At 43.0% G+C, this 23,365-nt stretch overlaps 1 protein-coding gene across 2 annotated transcripts in view; it reads left to right on the forward strand.

Annotated features, from left to right (window-relative positions):
- Window positions 1-21,410, forward strand: part of LOC144506144 (superoxide dismutase [Cu-Zn]-like) — a 41,593-nt gene extending 20,183 nt beyond the window's left edge. For both annotated transcript variants that reach the window (XM_078231984.1, XM_078231982.1), the window contains exons 4-5: window positions 14,847-14,964; window positions 20,612-21,410. In XM_078231984.1, coding sequence (XP_078088110.1) covers window positions 14,847-14,964; window positions 20,612-20,728 — 235 coding nt within the window. In that variant the 3' untranslated portion in view covers window positions 20,729-21,410. The remainder of the gene's footprint in view (window positions 1-14,846; window positions 14,965-20,611) is intronic.
- The last annotated feature ends 1,955 nt before the right edge of the window (window positions 21,411-23,365 follow it).

The following is a 23,365-nucleotide window of genomic DNA, read 5'->3' on the forward strand; positions in this document are numbered from 1 at the left end:
TGTTTGACAGGATGTGGAATATAGGCCTTGTCCATCTATTCACTGGCATCTGTCAACTGTAAGGAATTAATTCCCATCATTGTGGCAGTGGGCTGCAATGCCCAGACAATAACACACCGTCACTGTCAGATTTCCAGGTAAATATATGGGGGCGGAGGGGAGATTCTCCCAAATTAAACATGGGGTTGCAGGGATGGTGTAGGAGGGAGGGTTTCAGATACGTGGATAATAGGAACACATTCTGGGGAAGGTGGGACCTGTACAAACAGGACGGGGTGCACCTGAACCAGAGGGGCACCAATATCCTAGGAGGGAAATTTGTTACAGCTCTTCAGGGGGGTTTAAACTAATTTGTCAGGGGAGTGGGAAAAGGAGTTGTAGTCCAGAAGTCAGTGAGGGTGGTGAGGTATTGGGGAAGGTATCAGAGTCAAGGGTGGGTACCGGTAGACAGGAAGGTGGGTTGAAGTGTGTCTACTTCAATGCAAGGAGCATCCGGAACAAGGTAGATGAACTTGGGGCGTGGATTGGTACTTGAGACTACGATGTTGTGGCCATTACGGAGACGTGGGTAGAACAAGGACAGGAATGGTTGTTGGATGTTCCGGGGTATAGATGTTTCACTAAGTGTAGGGAAGCTGGTAAAAGAGGTGGAGGAGTGGCATTGTTAATCAAGGATAGTTTAACGGCTGCGGAAAGGCACTTCGAGGGGGATCTGCACACTGAGGTAATATGGGCTGAGGTTAGAAATAGGAAAGGAGTGGTCACGTTGTTAGGTGTTTACTATAGGCCCCCAAATAGTAATAGAGCTGTGGATGAAGAAATTGCTAAGCAGATTACGGATATGTGTAGGGGTCACAGGGTAGTTGTCATGGGGGACTTTAACTTTCCAAATATTGATTGGAACCTTTGTAGGTCAAATAGTTCGGATGGGGCAGTTTTTGTGCAGTGTGTACAGGATGGTTTCCTGACACAATATGTGGATAAGCCGACAAGAGGTGAGGCCACATTGGATTTGGTACTGGGAAATGAACCGGGCCAAGTGTTAGATTTGGTTATGGGAGAGCACTTTGGAGATAGTGACCACAATTCGGTGTCTTTTGTTATTGCAATGGAGAGGGATAGGGCCATACGGCAGGGCAAGGTTTACAATTGGGGGAGAGGTAATTATGATGCGATTAGGCAGGAATTAGGGGGCATAAGTTGGGAACAGAAACTGTCAGGGAAAGGGACTAATGAAAAGTGGAACTTTTTCAAGGAACAAATATTGGATGTCCTTGATAGGTATGTCCCTGTCAGGCAGGGAGGAAATGGCCGAGTGAGGGAACCATGGTTCACGAAAGAGGTGGAATGTCTTGTGAAAAGGAAGAGGGAAGCTTATGTAGGGATGAGGAAACAAGGTTCAGATGGCTCGATTAAGGGTTACAAGTTAGCAAGGAATGAGCTGAAAAAGGGGCTTAGGAGAGAAGTCCTTGGCGGGTCGGATCAAGGAAAACCCCAAGGCTTTTTACTCTTATGTGAGGAATAAAAGAATGACCAGGGTGAGGTTAGGGCCGGTCAAGGACAGTAGTGGGAACTTGTGTATGGAATCAGTAGAGATAGGCGAGGTGATGAATGAATACTTTTCTTCAATGTTCACCAAGGAGAGGGGCCATGTTTTTGAGGAAGAGAAGGTGTTACAGGCTAATAGGCTGGAGGAAATAGATGTTCGGAGGGAGGACATCCTGGCAGTTTTGAATAAACTGAAGGTCGATAAGTCCCCTGGGCCTGATGGAATGTATCCTAGGATTCTTTGGGAGGCAAGGGATGAGATTGCAGAGCCTTTGGCTTTGATCTTTGGGTCCTCGCTGTCCACGGGGATGGTGCCAGAGGACTGGAGAATGGCGAATGTTGTTCCTCTGTTTAAGAAAGGGAATAGAAATGACCCTGGTAATTATAGACCGGTTAGTCTTACTTCGGTGGTTGGTAAATTGATGGAAAAGGTCCTTAGAGATGGGATTTACGACCATTTAGAAAGATGCGGATTAATCCGGGATAGTCAGCATGGATTCGTGAAGGGCAAGTCGTGCCTCACAAATTTGACTGAATTTTTTGAGGAGGTAACTAAGTGTGTTGATGAAGGTAGGGCAGTTGATGTCATATACATGGATTTTAGTAAGGCGTTTGATAAGGTCCCCCATGGTCGGCTTATGATGAAACTGAGGAGGTGTGGGATAGAGGGAAAGTTGGCCGATTGGATAGGTAACTGGCTGTCTGATCGAAGACAGAGGGTGGTGGTCGATGGAAAATTTTCGGATTGGAGGCAGATTGCTAGCGGAGTGCCGCAGGGATCAGTGCTTGGTCCTCTGCTCTTTGTGATTTTTATTAATGACTTAGAGGAGGGGGCTGAAGGGTGGATCAGTAAATTTGCTGATGACACCAAGATTGGTGGAGTAGTGGATGAGGTGAAGGGCTGTTGTAGGCTGCAAAGAGACATAGATAGGATGCAAGGCTGGGCTGAAAAATGGCAAATGGAGTTTAACCCTGATAAATGTGAGGTGATTCATTTTGGTAGGACTAATTTAAATGTGGATTACAGGGTCAAAGGTAGGGTTCTGAAGACTGTGGAGGAACAGAGAGATCTTGGGGTTCATATCCACAGATCTCTAAAGGTTGCCACTCAAGTGGATAGAGCTGTGAAGAAGGCCTATAGTGTGTTAGCTTTTATTAACAGGGGGTTGGAGTTTAAGAGCCGTGGGGTTATGCTGCAACTGTACAGGACCTTGGTGAGACCACATTTGGAGTATTGTGTGCAGTTCTGGTCACCTCACTATAGGAAGGATGTGGAAGCGCTGGAAAGAGTGCAGAGGAGATTTACCAGGATGCTGCCTGGTTTGGAGGGTAGGTCTTATGAGGAAAGGTTGCGGGAGCTAGGGCTGTTCTCTCTGGAGCGGAGGAGGCTGAGGGGAGACTTAATAGAGGTTTATAAAATGATGAAGGGGATAGATAGAGTGAACGTTCAAAGACTATTTCCTCGGGTGGATGGAGCTATTACAAGGGGGCATAACTATAGGGTTCGTGGTGGGAGATACAGGAAGGATATCAGAGGTAGGTTCTTTACGCAGAGAGTGGTTGGGGTGTGGAATGGACTGCCTGCAGTGATAGTGGAGTCAGACACTTTAGGAACATTTAAGCGGTTATTGGATAGGCACATGGAGCACACCAGGATGATAGGGAGTGGGATGGCTTGATCTTGGTTTCAGATAAAGCTTGGCACAAAATCGTGGGCCGAAGGGCCTGTTCTGTGCTGTACTGTTCTATGTTCTATGTTCTAAATAAATTCCAAGTGTCGAATTCGCGTAAAAACTGGAGTAAATCCCGCTGCTTTTTTCAGCAGGAGTTTCAAAATGAATCTCCCACACTCTGCACTGCAGAGTGCGCGAGCATAAACCATGCTAAAAATTAGGGGGCGGGGTCTATCCCTGCTGGAAAGGCCGGCAGCATAGCGCTGAGCGGGCCACTGCGTCGAGATCAACGCATGCGCAGTAGACCCGCACTGCCGGCCTCCCAATAGGTGATCCCCACACCACTGGTCTCCCGAACATGTCCAAGCCAGCCTCGATCTCACCTCCCACCACAGCCCCAATCGTTGGCCTCCCTCCCTCTGCTTGTGATCCTTCGGCAGAGTGGCAGCGGGACCCCTTATCCCCACCGATCACCCCCAGAGGCCCTGCCCCATTGGTACTGCGCAATGCCCAGTGGGCAGTGCCAAGGTGCCCCTGGGCAATGCCACTTTGCCCCTTGGGCAATGCCAGGGGCCTGGGCTGGCACTGCCAAGGTGGCAATACCCAGGGGGCAATGCCCAGGGGGCACCCCTCACCCCCATCACCCGACCCTCTGGGTGGGCCTTGATTGCCCCCCTTAACTCCAGCGGGGTTGGGCCGACACCTCCCCCAAGTGGGGAGCTATAGCTGGAGTGCACCGTTCCTGGTGGGGAGTGCGATGCTAGTGGGCTCAGAGACTTTAGTCCCAAGCCCGCTGATGATATTTAAATAGTAATTTAAATAAACTTTAAATGAGGATTTACATAATTTATACAGCTCCGCACTAGAAATCGGCACGGAGCTGACAGCGCCATAAATCTGGCTGCCGGAGACACGTGGAGGCCGTGGCACCCAGCAGGGAGCACGCTAAACGGCCTCCACTTGAGTCTCCTGGCCTGCTTCTCTACAAAAACAGCGCAGCGGGCTGGGAGAATTGCCCCCACGATTTGGCCCATCATTTGTCTTGTATATCTTAGGCTGAATGGAACAAATAACTAGAAAACTGATGATTATGGGATCATGCTTTTGGCCTACACTATGGGTGATGGGCTTACTCTATTAATGCAACTGCTTCCACCAGAAATCTTGGTCCAATGCTGCCCAAGTACAACCAGGTGCACTAAGTCCCATAAGTCCTGCAATTGGAGGGTTACGGTCCATCTCCCACACCACGACCATCACTCCCTCCTCTCCCTCTCAGAACAAGGATAGAATCTCCTTGTTCTCACATTTCACCCCACCAGCCTCCTCATGCAAAACGTAATCGTCCGCCATTTTCGCTAACTCCAGTGTGATGCCACCACTAAACACATCTTCCCTTCACTCCCTCTGTCAGCATTCCGCAGAGACCATTCCCTCTGGGATAACCTAGTCCATTCCTCCACTATACCCAACACATCTCCCATCACAAAAGGCATCTTCCAAGCGAATAGCAAAAGATGTAAGACCTGCCCCTTTACCTCTTCCATGCTCACCATCCAAGGTCCAAAACACTCATTCCAGGTTCAGCAACGTTTCACTTGCACCTCTTTCAATTTGGTCTATTGCATTCGCTGCTCCCAATGTGGTTTTTTCTATATCAGAGAGACCAAACATAGACTGGGTGACCGCTTTGCTGAGCACCTTCGGTCTGTACACAATCAGGACCCTGACCTTCCTGTTGCTTGCCATTTTAACACACGACTCTGCTCCCATGCCCACATATCTGTCCTTGGGTTGCTGCAATGTTCCAGTGAAGCTCAACACACACTGGAGGAACAGCATCTCATCTTCTGACTAGGCACATAACTTCCAGTCTCAACATCGAATTCAACAACTTCAGATGATTAGCTCTACCCCACCTCGACCTCTTTGTTTTCATTTTATTTAATTTTTAACTGTTCTGTTATTTCTTTCTTGTCTTTTATTTTTCTTTCCCCACCACTCTTTACTCCTATTTTATCCCCCTTTTTGTACCTTTTCTCCCCATTTGCTACCCTGTTCCCCCTTTTTTCAATTTTGCCTCTCTCCCACCTATCCCCCCCCCCCCCCGGCCCACATCTTCACCTGTCACAGCTTACCCTCTGATTTCAGCTTCTCTGCTCTTTGGCCTTTCACATCTTCTATTCTGTCTACGGACTGCCATTAGCAGCCTTTCCCTTTGTTTTTGTGGCTATGACTCATCTTTCGTTCCCTCACGTTACAAGTATAGATATTTCCCACTTTTTATGCTTTTTAGCTTTGACAAAGGGTCATTTGGACTCAAAACATCAGCTCTTTCTCTCCTTACAGATGCTGCTAGACCTGCTGAGATTTTCCAGCACTTTCTCTTTTGGTTGCCATTTTCTATGCTGGTATAGTAATTATTATGGAAAGACGTGGCTAGATGTGTCACTGTGGCATGTTTGCCTCTCAAAAGCACTGTACACTAAAGACATCACTATTTATTTCCCCAAGTTACCTAACATCCATGCTTTTCTCAACAGTAAATACTGATGAGAAATAATCATTTAGGATCTCGCCCATCTCTTGTGGATCCGCACATAGATGACTCTGTTGATCCTTAAGAGGCACCACTCTCTCCTTAGTTACTCTTTTGTTCTTTATGTATTTGTAGAAGCTGGTCTTGAAGTTTCCAGAATTTTTTGAACAGGCTCAAGACAGTGTCATTGTGTCTGATTGGGAGTTAGCCAGTTTGTGAATGGAAAATGGCATGTCGCTTCAGGATTCAAACGCATCTTAAAGAGTCAGGAATTGTCAATGTCTGTTTTGATAAAAAGGAGTAAGATTTATTTGTGCAACATCACACAGGTCTGCAACAAGATACATGTTGCCAGCTGCTGGCTCAAATAAGGCCATATTTCGAAAAGCACTGGAGTACCAGTGATACCACTGGGACAGTCGTAGTATTAGAAACTTGGATGGAGAGAAATTTGTTAAGTGTATTCAGGAGGAATTTCTCATTCAGTATGTGGATGGCCCGACTAGAGAGGAGGCAAAACCTGACCTGCTGTTGGGAAATAAGGAAGGGCAGATGACAGAAGTGTTGTTGAGGGATCACTTTGGGACCAGTAACCATAATTCCATTAGTTTTAAGATAGCTATGGAGAATCATAGGTCTGGTCCAAAAGTTAAATTCTAAATTGGGGCAAGGCCAATTTTGATGGTATCGGGCAGGAACTTTCAAAAGTTCATTGGGGGAGTCTGTTGGCAGGCAAAGGTACGTCTGGTAAGTGGGAGACTTTCAAAAGTATGTTAACCAACGTTCAGGGTAAGCACATTCCTCTTGGAGTGAAGGGCAAGGCTGGTAGAACTAGGGAACCCTGGATGACTCAGGATATTGATGCCCTAGTCAAGAAGAAAAAGGGAGGCACATGATATGCACAGGCAGCTGGGGTCAAGTGGATCCCTTAAAGAATATAGAGGGTGCAGGAGTAGAGTTAAAAGAGAAATCAGGGGGGCAAAAAGGGGACATGAGATTGCTTTGGCAGATGAGGCAAAGGAAAATCCAAAGAGCTTCTACAAATAGATAAAGGGCAAACGAGTAACTAGGGAGAGAGTAGGGCCTCATAAAGATCAACAAGGTCATCTATGTGCGGATCCACAAGAGATGGGCGAGATCCTAAATGAATATTTCTCATCAGTATTTACTGTTGAGAAAAGCGTTGATGTTAGGGAACTTGGGGAAATAAATAGTGATGTCTTGAGGAGTGTACATATAACAGAGAAGGAGGTGCTGGAAGTCTTAAAGTGCATCAAGGTAGATAAATCCCCGGGACCTGCAAAAGTATATCCCAGGACATTGTGGGAGGCTAGGGAGGAAATTGCGGGCCCCCTAGCAGAGATACATGAATCATCGACAGCCACAGGTGAGGTGCCTGAAGATTGGAGGGTGGCAAATGTTGTGCCTTTGTTTAAAAAGGGCTGCAGGGAAAAGCCTGGAAACTACAAGCCGGTGAGCCTCACATCTGTGGTGGGTGAGTTATTAGAAGGTATTCTGAGAGACAGGATCTACAGGCATTTAGAGATACGAGGACTGATTAGGGACAGTCAGCATGGCTTTATGAGTGGAAAATCATGTCTCACAAATTTGATTGAGTTTTTTGAAAGGGTGACCAAAAAGGTAGATGAGGGCAGTGGAGTTGATGTTGTTTACATGGACTTTAGCAAGGCCTTTGACAAGGTACTGCATGTTAGGTTGTTGCATAAGGCTAAATCGCATGGGATCCAGGGTGAGGTAGTGAAATGGATACAAAATTGGCTTGATGACAGAAGACAGAGAGGGTGGTTGTAGAGGGTTGTTTTTCAAACTGGAGGCCTGTGACCAGCGGTGTGCCTTAGGGATCGGTGCTGGGTCCACTGTTATTTGTCATTCTTTTAATGATTTGGATCGAAAATTTAATAGGCATGGTTAGTAAGTTTGCTGATGACACCAAGATTGGTGGCATTGTGGACAGTGAAGAAGGTTATCTAGGATTGCAACGGGATCTTGATCAATTGGACCAGTGGACTGACAGATGGCAGATGGAGTTTAATTTAGATAAATGAGTGGTGATGCATTTTGGTAGATTGAACCAGGGCAGGACTTACTCAGTTAATGGTAAGGCATTGGGGAGAGTTGTAGAACAAAGAGATCTAGGGGTACAAGTTCATAGCTCCTTGAATGTGGAGTCACAGGTGGTTAGAGTGGTGAAGAAGGCATTCGGCATGCTTGGTTTCATTGGTCAGAATGTTGAATACAGGAGTTGGGATGTCTTGTTGAAGTTGTACAAGACATTGCTAAGGCCACACTTGGAATACTGTGTAGTTCTGGTCACCCTATTATAGAAAGGATATTATTAAACTAGAAAGAGTGCTGAAAAGATTTAGTAGGATGCTACCGGGACTTATGGTTTGAGTTATAAGGAGAGGCTGGATAGACTGAGACATTTTTCTCTGGAGCGTAGGAGGCTTAGGGGTGATCTTATAGAGGTCTATAAAATAATGAGGGGCTGAGATCAGTTAGATAGTCAATATCTTTTCCCAAAGGTATGGGGAGTCTAAAACTAGAGGGCATAGGTTTAAGGTGCGAGGAGAGATACAAAAGGGTCCAATGGGGCAATTTTTTCACACACAGGGTGGTGAGTGTCTGGAACAAGCTGCCAGAGGTAGTAGTAGAGGCGGGTACAATTTTGTCTTTTAAAAAGCATTTACACAGTTACATGGGTGAGGTGGGTATAGAGGGATATGGGCCGAACACAGGCAATTGGGACTAGTTTAGTGGTTAAAAAAGGGGTGGCATGGACAAGTTAGGCTGAGGGGCCTGTTTCCATGCTGTAAACCCCTATGACTACCACAGTGGAAATACTTCAGCCCGGTAAAAGGTGATGATTAAAGCAGGCAATACCAGCTCAAGGTCCAACAGCTTGAAAAGGTTTGGTGATCTTATCAGGTCAGGCAAAGCAAGACAAGTAAGCCAGATCTTCCAAGAATGTACTATGCTAAGCCTGTCTATCATGCACCACCCTCTCCTTCTCATTGTGTTATACCTAGTATTAGCATATATGTAACCCAGCCATAACCTGCATCTATTCTTTCACTTGGATGAGCCCCACTGAAAATTTCATGATATGTAAAGTTTTGTTCACGCGCCTAACATTGGGATCTGTCTTGGATTACATCTTATGACAGACAGAACATTTTCATGTCTTGAATTCCAAAACAAAACCCCATAACATGAAAAATTAGTCACCATGTGGATTTTTCTTCTCGAATTTCTGTCCTGTTGCCTCATACAAGGATGACAATATAGAGCATCTGTGTGATTAGCTACTAGGAGACATTGGAAAACAGATGCCTCCTGCTTCTTTCTCTCATCCTGGTATGATCTGCAATACCTGTCAGTAAAATAGATCATAAAATTCATGTGCAAACTCTTCCTCTGCATATGATTCATTCTACATTTTTCCTCCTCCTCCTTCAGAAAGAAAGCAAAAAAGATCATCTTCCAGGCCCCTCTGTCTCTACCCCTGGTGACATCATTGGGTACAACCTTAATGGATCGCTCCTTGTTTTATACCAGTTTAGATATGGATATTTGAAGGACATTAGTGAGTGAGATGGTAGTGCGCAGAGTGACTCACGACTGCCTGAGAAGCTTTTGAGTCTAGATGCCCATGCAGCACCTCAAGATGTGTACGATGGAGCTTGCTATTTTTTGACACCTGTTATGATGTGGTTAGGAACCAATGACATTTTTGTTAAAGTAGATGAAATTTGAAATTCCAGGTGTTAACTAAGAAATCAAGCCACAAGATTCCGCCATTTCAAAGAAACAAAGAAATTTTGCAGTACAAAAGTCAACAAAGCAGTCAATATTATCTATCGTATACTCTAACATCCAGAATTAATGTGAGGTAAACATGAATGAACAGGAAAACTGTGGTCAAACACTTCACAAATCACACATTAAATGACACTTATTTTAGTCTGGTTTATTGCATTTGCTGCTCCAAATGTGGTCTACTCTACTTTGCAGAGATCAAGTGCAGACTGGTTGACCCCTTTGCAGAACACCTTCGGTCCATCCCCAAGCAAGACTCAGACCTCCTGTCGCTTGCCATTTTAACACACCATCCTGCTCTCTTGTCCACATGTCTGTCCTTGGCCTATTGCAATGGTCCAGTGAAGCGCAATGCAAACTGGAGGAACAGCATCTCGTCTTCCAATTAGGCACTTGACAGCCTCCCAGACTGAACATTGAGCTCAACAATTTCAGAGCATGAATTCTCTCCTCCACCTCCATTCCATTTCCATTTATTTTATTTCTTTTTATCCTATTCGATTTTTATTACTTTTATATTCTTATTACATATTTTAATTCTAATTTATTCCATTGTTTCATTTGTCCACATCCTCCGGTTTCCTCCCGCGGTCCAGAGATGTGCAGGTTAGGTTGATTGGCCGTGCTAAATTGCCCCTTAGTGTCAGGGGGATTAGCAGGGTAAATATGTGGGGTTACGGGAATAGGGCCTGGGTGGGATTGTGGTCGGTGCCGACCCGATGGGCTGAATGGCCTCCTTCTGCACTGTCGAGATTCTATTCTAATCTATTCTATTCTATTCTAAATCTCGCTTTCCATCTTGTCCCCCTTTCTCTCCCATCCCCCCCCCCCCCCCACACTAAGGCCATCTGCCACATGCCTCAAGTTGTCCTATGACACTCTGAACTTTTATTCTGCCATTTACACATTTTGATCTCTTAATGGATGCTATTAGCACCATTCTCAGCCTTTATCACCACTATTTACATTCCCTTTGTCTTTTTGTCTATGACATCTTGGTGAATTACGCAACTCTTGCTCCTACCCTTACATTATAAATCTTGTCCTGTTTTCTTTGTCTTTTTCTTCCTTTCTGCACAAGTCTGTAACTTATGCCACATTGCACTCAAATTAACTTACAACCAAATAAATCAGGTGATGTTGTTTACTAAGATTAGCTGATCTTGGCAGATCTAAAGGTAATTAGATGCCTGGACAACTTGAGCTCAAGAAAACATCTTAAGTTTGCTTTATTTTTAAAAAATGCTTGGGGATCTTGTGAACTACACTGTAAACTGCCAGATTCAGGGAATCAGCTGATCCACAAATTTACAAGCAATAATCACAGCAAAGAATCATGTTAGCAGCATCGATGTCCTGATGGGGTTCTCCTGAATGCAATGTTGATAAAAGAAGAGAAAGAGAGAAACAGGGAGACATTATCTAAGAAGGAGTGTCGGAGAATGAGGGGGACCTGATAACGGTTTACAAGATTAAGACAGGCTTGGATAGAGTGGATAGTCAGAGTCTTTTTCCCAGGTTGAAGGTCAGTTACTCAGGGGCATAGTTGAAAGTGAGAGGGGCAAAGTTTAAAAGAGTTGTAAGGGGCAAGTTTTTCACACACAGGGTGGTGAATGCCTGGAAGATGGTGCTGGAGGAGGTGGTGGAAGCAGATTCTATAACAACGTTCAAGACGCATCTGGATAGATACATGAATAGGCAGGGAATAGAGGGATATGGACCATGTAGAGGCAAGAAAATATTATGTTAGAGAGGCAACTGTGTCGGCACAGACTTGGTGGGCCGAAGGGCCTGTTCTGTGCTGTACTGTTCTTTGATAATGCCAATCTGTCTCTCCCCAAATTTGCCCAGAAGATCTTGAGTGAGCAACTGTTCCTTTGCAGATTTTGATTCAGCTGTCCTAGTTTCTACATACACATCTCCAGGCTAGATCAGTTAGATCATAGAAAAAATACAGCACAAACAGGCCCTTCGGCCCACAAGTTGCGCCGGTCATGTCCCTACCTACCTAGGCTTATATATAGGCTTACCTATAACCCTCAATCCTATTAAGTCCCATGTACTCATCCAGAAGTCTCTTAAAAGACCCTATCGAGTTTGCCTCCACCACCACTGACGGCAGCCGATTCCACTCACCCACCACCCTCTGAGTTGTTGAAATACATAGACAACCACTAGCAGAACTGAGCACAGGTCTCTTTTTTTATGACAGTGGCTCACTCTTCATTGCAACATGAACATGTAACAGCACCCAAGCGTGTTGATCTGCCCAGCACTCCCTTTGCCATCATTTTTATTTTTAGGAGAGCTAGGAAATCCATTCATCTGGGTAAGGCTTAATGTAGGAGTATGAAAAAGGACTATTCAGTTCCATCATGTTGTTGACTTTGCGGAGTTATAAGAGGCCAATGGACGCTTTTCACTGTCAACCTATCCTGTGTGTCCATTGGGATAGCACATTCAGATTGTTTGAGACCAGTAGCAGTAAATTATCCATGTCAATACCAAATACATCGGGAATGGTAGCAATTATTTTTTGACATTATGCAAGGACAACAGGAAGGATTATAGCTGACAAGCCAAGTGGTTGCTTTTTCTATCCTTTGCTGTTGGACAGGCAAAAAAACTACCTGGCTTGGAGAATATTATGATTACTCAAGATAAGTCTGTGTCTGACTGAAGAGGAAGAATACAATTATACCTCCTCTTTAAACCCAAACACAAACCTCCATTAGATTTATTGATTCCTTCAGTACCAGGGTGACTTGCTAAGCCGTGTTGGGAATTGTTAGAAGTCAACCACATATAGTGGAACGGTGGAACTGACATTAAAAGTTAACCAGATTTATCAAATTCCATTTCAAAGCTTGGCGTGAAGGAATTTGAACTTAACCTCTAGGTTGTAAACCAGTACTCTCAGCAATTATAAACAAGAATCAGTTTTAAATGAACCACGGCTGGATCAGACTGTGTAAAATCATATCCATAATGGCACAATGAAGATATGAAAGCTGAACTATTTTATACATTTTAGACACAATTTTATTTATTTCTTGATATGAAGATAGTGCAACCTCAATGGGTTGTGAGAGTTTGGTAAGCTGAGGGAAACTTAAATATTTTTCTAAAAATCTAACATTCTTTATATTTAACATTTAACTGCAAAATACTGTGTAATATCTCATTCCGAGGCCTAAGTAGGGAGATGAAAGCCATCCACTGACAACAGCTGAAATAGTTAATTAAGAAAACTAGTTGGAACTGGTCTTTGCTGCACCTAGGCTCAGATAGCCCTTTTGTTTAGATTTAGAACATATAAATTCCGACATTCTCAGTGTTACCTGTTTTGGAGTGCGATCTCAATGGAGTGTGAGCTGAGGGAGTTGAGCCAAGATGAGTCACGTGTCGCAGGATTCCTAGCCTCTGACCTGTTCTTGTAGTTGCGATGTTAATATGGGAAGTCCGGTTCAGTTTCCGGTTAATGGTAAGCCACAAGATGTTGATAGTGGGGATTCAGCGATGTTAATGCTACTGAATGTCAAGGGATAATTGTTTGATCATCTCTTGTTGGAGGTAGTCATTGCTGGCAGTTCTGTGGAACGATTGTTACTTGCCATTTGACAGCCCAAGGCTGGATATTATTCAGGTGTTGCTGCATTTGGACAGGGATTGCTTTAGTATTTGAGGAGTTGCAAATGGTGTTGAACATTGTGCAGTCATGACATCTACCAGTGAAGGGTTTTGACCCTAATTCCCTTTCCATACTCCTTGATGCCATACTCAGTCAAACACTGCCTTGATGTTAAGGACTGTCACTCTCGCCTCACCTCTGGAGTTCAACTCTTTTGTCCATGTTTGATCCAAGGTTGTAATGAGGTCAGGAGCTGACTGACCCTGGCGGAACCCAAACTAAGCGCCAGTAAGCAGGTTATTGCTGAGTGAGTCCCGCTTAATAGCACTGTTGATAACCCCTTCTGTCACCTTAATAATTTACAGTAGACTGATGGACTGATGTCAGCCAGGTTTGATTTGTCCTGCTTCTTGTGCACACGACATAGCTGGGGAATTTTCCACATGTTTGGGTAGCTGCCAGTGTTGTATCTGTACTGGACCCGCTAGACTAGGGGCTCAGCACATTCTAGAGCACACGTCTTCAGTACTATTGCTGGAATTTTGTCAGGGCCCATTGCTTTTGCAGTATCCAGTGCCTCCAACCATTTCTTGATATCACATGGAGTGAATTGAATTGGCTGAAGACTGACATTGGTAATGCTGGGGAACTCTGGAGAAGGCTGGAATGGATCATCCACTTGGCACTTCTGGCTGAAAATTGTTGCAACTGCTTTTGCCTTATCTTTTACACTGATGTCCTGGACTTCTCCACAATTGAGGATGAGGATATTTGTGGAGTTTCCTCCTCCAGTTAGTTGTTTTAATTGTCCACCACCATTTGCAGCTGAAAGTGGTATGACTGCAGAGCTCAGACCTGATCTGTTGATTGTTGAATTGTCTGGTTCTGTCTATTTCTTGCTGCTTATGCTATTTGGCATGCAGGTAGCTCTGTGTTATAGCTTTACAAGGCTGACAGCTCAGCTTTAGGTATGCCTGGTATTGCTCCTGGCATGCCCTCCTGCACTCCTCATTGAACCAGTTAATCCCCTCGCTTGTTGGTAATGATAGAGTGGGGGATATGCTGGACCATAGTTCACAGATTGTGTTTGAGTACAATTCTGCTGCTGCTGATGGCCCACAGCGTCTTATGGATGTTGAGTCTTGGGTTGTTAGGTCTTTCAAAATCTATCCCTTCAGCACAGTGGTAGTGCCATGCAACACAATGGAGGGTATCCTCAGTGTGAAGACAGGACTTGGTTTCCACAAGGACAGTACGGTGGTCACTTCTACCGATATTCTCATGGACAGATGCATCTGCAACAGGTAGGTTGGTGAGGATGAGGTCAAGTATGGTTTTCTCTCTTGTTGAATCCCTTACCAACTGCCGTAGTCGCAGTGGCAGTGTAGGTAGAAATTGTGGGATCAGATCAGCCATGATATTATTGAATGGCAGAGCAGGTTCAAGGGGCTGAGTGGCCTAATTTGCTCCTAATTTATATATTTGTAGTAATCATGGATGGTGCTTGGATTAAATTAAATAACAGCCATGGCAGCTATAGGGCTTTAATAAAATGCATAAATAGTATATGAAAATATTTATTTGAGAATAAATCTCTATGGTTCAATTCATTTAGACATGTAGGTGACCTGGGTAACATAGAAGCTGATGAAAATGGTACAGCCCATGTTGACATGGTGGATCAACTTCTTCGCCTGGCAGGGAAGTATGCAATTATTGGACGTACTCTGGTGGTAAGTGTCAAAATTGTAGTGTCAAGCAGTGTAACAATACACAGGCTACAGAGTGGTGGGAAAGATATTCCCCTTTCCAGTGTTTCAGATATCAAAAGAGGGAAGGAAAGTTGATTGAGGCATTTCGGACAGGAATTAGGAGACTGCATTCTTCGCTGATACTACTGAAAGATCGAATAATGAAATATGTGGAGACAAAAATATTTTTAAAATAGTATGGATTTCTAACAAGTTCATATTAACCTACCCACTTATTTAATTCTTTGAAAAATAATAATGTAGATTAGTACAATGTATTAAACCTGATGGGCAAGCTGAAATATGTAACAAGTAGCAGAATGATGTGAAAGTTGGCTATTGAGCAGGAAACCGAGATTTGATTTGATTTATTATTGTCACATGTATTAACATACAATGAAAAGTATTGTTTTTTGCACGCTATGCAGACAAAGCATACCGTTCGTAGAGAAGGAAACGAGAGAGTGCAGAATGTAGTGTTACAGTCAGAGCTAGAATGTAGAGAAAGATCAACTTAATGCAAGGTAAGTCCATTTGAAAGTCTGACAGCAGCAGGGAAGAAGCTGTCCTTGAGTCGGTTGGTACGGGGTGTCAGACTTTTGTATCTTTTTCCCGACGGAAGAAGGTGGAAGAGAGAATGGGGTGCATGGGGTCCTTAATCATGTTGGCTGTTTTGCCGAGACAGTGGGAAGTGTAGACGGAGTCAATGGATGGGAGGCTGGTTTGCGTGATGGATTGGACTACATTCACGACCTTTTGTAGTTCCTTGCGGTCTTGGGCAGAGCAGGAACCATACCAAGCTGTGATACAGCCAGAAAGAATGCTTTCTATGGTGCATCTGTAAAAGTTGGTGAGAGTCATAGCTGACATGTCAAATTTCCTTAGTCTTCTGAGAAAGTAGAGGCGTTGGTGGTCTTTCTTAACTATAGTGTCGACATGGGGGGACCAGGACAGGTTGTTGGTGATCTGGACACCTAAAAACCTGAAGCTCTCGACCCTTTCTACTTCGCCCCCATTGATGTAGACAGGGTCATGTTCTCCTTTACGCTTCCCGAAGTCGATGACAATCTCCTTCGTTTTGTTGACATTGAGGGAGAGATTATTGTTGCCGCACCAATTCACCAGATTCTCTATCTCATTCCTGTATTCTGTCTCAGAAGAGGAAAAGTTCTAGGAAATTTCTCTGATTTGCAAAAAACGAAAGTAGTGGCCTGAAGGGATCTATTCTGGAACAACTGTTGTGTCAAAATACCCTATTAAAGTAGAGTACTGCCTATACTAAAATAGGGGGTATAGCTAGTAACATGGAGGACTGCACCAAAATACTGGAAGACATAAATGTGCTTGCAAAGTGTAATTAATTTCAACATGGCAAACTGAGGTTATTTAGTTCGTTTTTTATATTGAAGTTTGGTTAAGCCATATTGGAACTTCTGGGTTGTTTTGGGAGCCTTTTAAAAATGATTCTGCAATTCTCGCCCCTATTCCTGACCTGTGCGATTTTTAGGAGTGCCTTTAAAGGGTGGGGCTGGTTCCTGTTAGAATCTCACATATGACACTCTTGACCTGGCCAGCTTCATTGCAGAGATAGGTATCTCCTACCCTGTAATTTTCATGGAGTCGGACTAGGTTTCTCAGAGTCAAAGTTCATGGCCCCTTAGAGTTGTTGAGAACCCTAATTTGCGTGAGTGGATCTTTTAAAAGGTAAGTTCAAAAGGTCCCCCTCATGCCTTCAATGCCAAATTTACCCTCCCCCCACCATTCACACCCATGTCCCCTCAGGCCCCTGTGACAAGCTCTGCCCTTCCAACAAGCCCCTCAGGTTGCCATACCAAGCTCTGCCCCTCCAGCCACCCACAATGGCCCCTCCTACTTATGCCAAGTTCTGGCTCTTCCATGCCCATTGACCTTTGTACACTTCCAAGAACAAATGAACCTTAAAGTGTAAAGTGGAATGCATGTAAAAAGAAACTTGGAAATAACTCATTCATTGAGTACTTTGAAAAAATGAAGTACAAGCCAATAAAAGTGTCAATCATCCAGGCCCTTTGAAGTTTGAAAAATCACAGACCTCTGAAACCACTTAACTTGTGTAAATACACATTGTGAAAGTGACTACAGAGTTTGCAGAGCCTGAGCTCTCACTCAAACAGTGTTTCCTCTGGAGAGTAGATGTTCTAGTATTCTGATAGTTCTAAGCTCCAATAATTTACTAGCATTGCTGAGTCACCACCTCAAGGGAATGACATTTACTCCGTGAAGCATGAACCTGCCAGCTCTTTCAGAATGAAGCACTTTACCAGTGCCCCATATAATGCTTCTCAGCCAACCAACTTAGATTGTTGCTACAAGATAGGTCCTCAAGGCCCAGAGCTGCTCAAGGTTGTCTTGGAAATCTATCTGCAGCCCCACTGAAAGTCAGCAATCTTCAACCAGTCATGGTGTTGAATATATTTAAGTTGAGAATCAAGGAATATGGGGATAGTATGGGAAGTTGTAGCTGAGGTGGATCAGCCATGATCTTTATGTGTGGCAGATCAGGCTTGAGGGGCCAAATGGTCTAACTCCTGCTCCTATTTCTTTTGTTCTTGATGTTCTCACACTGTCATATTTTACCTTGTCACCTAACTATCAATGTTGCTTTAAATGTTATGCTTCCACCTACATTCCTGTGTCATCGGCAAACCTGCCTATTTAGTTCTCTATTTTGTCATCTAGGTCATTAATAAATAATGGATTTTTGAGGGCACGGCACAGGTTCTTGTGATACACCACTAGTTACTTTATTCCAATACGAGTATTAACCCATTATCCCCACTCTCTCTGGCTCCTAGTGCCTAACCAATTTCCTAACTGAGTCAATAATTTTCTTTCACTTTTGTTGGCTTACTCCAACTCGGAAAAGAAACACTGTAGCTGGAATTCTCCCAGCCCACTGCGCTGCTCGAGTAGCAAGAAAAGAAACCCCAAATTGAGTAGCAATGAAAAGAAACCCCACATTATATATCGCCAGAACTTTCTGGCCATTCATGTCGGTGTGATCATCTGGTCTTGCCGATGGCGCACCCCCGCTGCGGGTTTCAGGCGGTGAGTGGTGCATTCAACAGGAAACCCTATTCACAACGGCAGGACCAGCAGATCCTGTCGCAGGCCAATGGCGGGCCGCTTGCTCCCTCCATAAAACAAGCAGTCAGTTGGGTGGTAAATCCGACCCTATATTTAAAAGCTTTATCCTTATTGCTATTTATTGTTTTTTTTTGTTGTCCAGAACAAAAGAATTCTCATAGTTTCTGGAATGTTAAACCTCATTATGTCTAGGGAACTATTAACAATCTGGGACTGTTCAGATCAATTTCAAAGGGAGCTAGAGGGATACCATTTGCATTTGATAATTCAGTATTGCTAGCAGAGTCATTGAACCTACTGAGACAATTGCTTCCCAAGCACCGGAGCCTCAGTATAAATGTTCAATCCATAATGTCCCAGGACATCACTGCAGGAGTTCCTCAGGGTAGGCTCAACCATTTTCAGCTGTTTCGTCAATGACCTGCCCTCCATTATAAAGTCATAAGTGGGATTGTTTGCAGATGACTACATAATATTCATCATATTTAACTCCTCAAATCACGCCATAAAAGTGTCAGATAATGACCATCGCCAACAAGAGAGAATCTAGCCACCTCCCGTCGTTATTCAATAGTATTACCATGACTGAATCCCCCCCCCCACTGTCAACATACTGGGGGTTACCATAGATCAGAAACTGAACCAGACCAGCTATGTCACAAGATCTAGTCAGAAGTTGTGAATTCTGCAGAGAGTACTTTACCTCCTGACTTATGAAAGCCTGCGCACCATCTGCAAGGCACATGTCAGGGGTGTGATGGAATACTTCCACTTGCCTAGAAATGTGCAGCTCCAGCAACACTCGAAGCTCAACACTATATAGGACAAAGCAGTCCGGGTGATTGGCACTCCATGCACCACCTTCAACATTCATTTCCTCCACCACTGACGCACACCAGCAGCAGTGTGTATCATCTACAAGATGCACTGCAGCAACTCACCAATGTTCCTTCAATAGCATCTTCCAAACCCACAAACCCTACCACCTAGAAGGACAAGGGCATCAGATGCATGGGAATATCACCACATACAAGTTCCCCTCCAAGCCACACATCACCCTGACTTGGAACTATATCGCCATTCCTTTATTGTCACAGGGTCAAAGACTTGGATCTTCATTCTTAACAGCACTGTGGGTATTCCTACAACATGTGTACTGCAATGATTCAAGAAGGCAGCTCACCATTAACTTCTCAAGGGAAATTGGGGATGGTTAATAAATGCTGCCCAGCCTGCCATGTCCACATACCAAGAATGAATAAACAAATCCAAAAGAACAGTTCCTGAATTGAGAGAGTTTTAGAAGCTAATGACTAAATCTTATGCAATTTCCTCACCTTTAAATCCTTGAGGTGGAATTGTCATGTCCTGGGGATTTGTTAGTCTTTTAAAAAAAATATTTACTCCATCCTTAAAGTTACAAAGCCAATGCTCAGAATGTACTGGCCAGATCAACATCCATTCCTTGCTTGCTCCAAAAACCAAAATCAAAATCCAATTCAAGATCCCCACAAGAGAGACAAACAAGATCCAAACTGACAAGTTAAGGCATTGCACGCCAAATTGGGCTTGATCCAATGCTCGATCTTAGCCAAAGTCTTTAGTGCCATGATTTTTTTCTGGCGTTGATTAATTTCTCAGCAGCTGTAGATGCTTAGATAGCCACCTCCAGTAGTTTATATAGCTAGCATACATTCTCATTGCATGTTCACATTTAAGTTGATGGTAGGTTTGTTTCATTAGGCAAACTCCTGCATGTCATTCCATACAGTTAAATTTTCACATAATAATCTTCCTTCCATTGTTTTGTCTGCCGTTATAATCTGTCAAATCTTGATGGTGCAACTTTCCAGGATTTTTGGAATGTGAAGTTTAATACTTTTTGAAAAAAAACTTCATCGTTGAATAACTTGCATTTGATGTCCCTCATATTGCTTCATGCATAATTGTTGATTTTTGAATTGTTACGAGTTACAGTGTGCATTGAAATTGGACTGGAATATTTTTGATGGTGCTACCAGATTTAAGCAGTCTACAGTTGATTCTATAGACCAAAGACTAAAATAAGATGCAGTCAGCAGAGCAAAGAAAAGATCATCTAACTTCCAAATTTTGACCAAATGCTGCCTTTTATGATTTACTCTTAACAATTTTTTTTTCAATCCAAAATTAAATTTATTTCAAAGATAGTTATCCTTAATATCTGCATGTAATGCAATCCCTCTCTTAAATGTCCGTGCATAATTCTGAATATTGAGAAATGTACCCATATATCTGACATTCACACTGATAAACATTACTTCAAATTAATTTATGTTGTAATTAAAATTGTATTTTTGCATGTGAATATGTTTTAACTAGAACTAGAATATTATAAAATTCTGCCAATATCTGGGACCAGGAGAGCAATTTAAATCTTCCAATGCTAATCTCCTTGAATTCTATGTCTTCTGCATTTACTAATGTAATAAGCTGAAAATGATGTGTCTTTCCCTTAATAAAGGTGAATGAAAAAGAAGATGACCTGGGCAAAGCTGGTACTAAGGAGAGTACTGAATCAGGAACCCATGGAGCAGGTGTGGCTTGGGGTATAATTGGAATAGACGAAGACCCCAAGTAAATATAAAGCAAAAATTCTGAGAAGAGACACACTACTGGTTTCATAGACCTAAATCTACAGTCCTTGTTATTGAATTCAGAACTACTTCGTGAATTTTGTATTGTTTATAGCACTATACATGCACTTGTACAATGTATGTCAGGGCCTGTTTTAAAAGTCAGTAAGTTTTTAAAAATTGTGGCATACTTAAACATCCTTTTAATTTTCTCGAGCAAGTTTTATTTTCTTTCTTTAAATATTGCGTATTGACATCAAAGAATGACTTGGATGAGTTACTGAGCCTAGCAGTGCGAGAGATCTGAATTGATATAACAAAGGCTAAAACTGAAGCGACCTCGATTAATAATGGTATCAATTAGTAATTTAATTTCTTTATACTGTCAGAATAAGTGACTTCCAAGCCAGTAACTCAATATCCTGGACATAAAAGCAAAAATCCAACACTGTTCAAATTAATCATAACTATTTTATGGTTAAATTAATCACCCTCATGGTGACACTCCCTATTAAATCTATTTGGAAAAGCCATGCAGTTCACTTTAATTTCTTGAACTAATATTACAAGTATTTAATTGTAGTGTATTTAAAAATGTAGACAGTTTTCATGTGTGTAAGTTTAACACCAACAGAGCCTGTTCTTTCCCTATGCCAGTCAAAATAAACGTTAATATCGGTACACTTTGAGCTGTATGATTGTGGTTTAGATTGGTGAATTGTGACATTGCTATTAATTTGAGGAATTAAGAAATCTTCATATGCTTCTGGAGTGTTCCCCAACAAATTCATTGAATTGTGGGGTGAACACAGGAAACAAGTTACTTTTTGGTTTTGGTGGGCATTGTCAACTTGACCACTTTCCTTCTGCCTTCGACATAAGTAAAGTGAATCAACAAAGCAGCATGCAATTGTTTCTACATTCTTGCTCCTAAGATCCACAAACCGTTGGGGAACATCCACCAAGGTGAAGACTTGAACTGGTAGAATTGGAATCGGATTGGGCTGAGTCTCCACCTATTGGAAATTATGCTGGAATTTCCTGTGAGGTGGTGGCTTTTACATCTGGACCTCGTCATTAATGAAGGTAGGACTGGTGAAATGTTGTCACCTATTAGAATTCCTGGTATAACTGGTAATTTATTTAACTGCTGTTTGTAGGACTTTGTTCAAATTAGTTGCTGCGCTTGTCTACAGAAAAAAATGACCACTGCAAAAAATAATTAATTGACTGTTAAGTCCTTTTAGAAATCCCAAGTGCGTGAAAGGATAAATAGAAGTTCTTCTTTTCCTAGGCTAATTTTCAATACCTTTAACATACTGTATTCCAATCAAGAGGCAGCAGATGCACTATCACTGTAAGTGGAGCATGTGAAGCATGTCTTAGGCCAGTTTCATGACCCAGACACTTCCAAATTAAGACAGAATTGGTCACAGTGAAATCAGCTTTCCAGAAAGGGGCCATTTACAAGTTTATACTTAAGTCTGCAGTTGACCTGCCAGCTTTATCCATAACTGGCTGACCAGTTTGCTTCCTACCGTGCCTGATCTCATCCCTCACTTAATTGGTTCCCTAACTGCGACTATATTTGTGTGAACATCTGCCAAGAATATGCAAATTCCTTGAATTTGGGAAATCTCTTGGGGTACAGAGAAGGCAAGATAGAATTGAATCTCTGATCTATGTAAACTAAGGACTGACAAATCCACTGGACCTGATGGCCTGGGGTCTTAAAATAAGTGGCTTTAGATATAGTGAATGGTGTAATTTTCCAAAATTCCGTGGATTCTGGAAAGGTGCCACGGGATTGGAAGACTCTATGAAACACCTCTATTCAAGAAGAGAGGGAGACAGAACACAGGAAACTATAGCCCAACAGCCTATCACCGGTCATTGGGAAAATCCATTATTAAGGAAGTCGTAGCAGGACATTTAAAAAATCATAATATGATTAAGCAGAGTCAACATGGTTTGATGAAAGGGAAACGGCTTGACAAATGTATTGGGGCTCTTGGAGAAAATAACAAGTGTGTTGAAATAAGGAGAACTATTAAATTTAGGCATTCAAAGGTGCCACAAAAAGGTAAGAGCTCAAGGTGTTGGGGGTTATATGCCAGCATGGATAGAGGACTGATTAGCTAATAGAGTTGAGATAAAAGGGCCGTTTTCAGGTTGGCAGACCGTAACTGGTGGGGTGCCTCAAGAATCAGTGCTGGGGCCTCAATCATTTACAATCTGTATTAATGAACCAAGCGTATTATGACCACATTTTCTGATGATACAAAGATAGGTAGGAAAGCTAGTTTTGAGAAGGACAGGAAGAAGGGTAGGGGGTTTTAGTTAAGTCGGGCAGCATGGTCGGTGCAGGCTTGGAGGGCTGAAGGGCCTGTTCCTGTGCTGTAATTTTCTTTGATACATCGAGGATCAGTGATGGGAAAAATTTTGGCAGATGGAGTATAATGTGGGAAAATCTGCGGTCAGCTTTGGTAGGTGGGAAGAAGAGTGAAGCAAAATGTTATTTGAATGGCGAATGTAGAAAGCTGCAATACAGAGGGAATCAAGGTGTCCTCACACATTAATCATAAAAAGTTAGTATGCAGGTTTAGCAAGTAATTAAGAAGGCAAACGGATATGATAAATCT

This window comes from Mustelus asterias, chromosome 17 (genome assembly GCF_964213995.1).
Source record: "Mustelus asterias chromosome 17, sMusAst1.hap1.1, whole genome shotgun sequence".
NCBI classification, from domain to species: domain Eukaryota; kingdom Metazoa; phylum Chordata; class Chondrichthyes; order Carcharhiniformes; family Triakidae; genus Mustelus; species Mustelus asterias.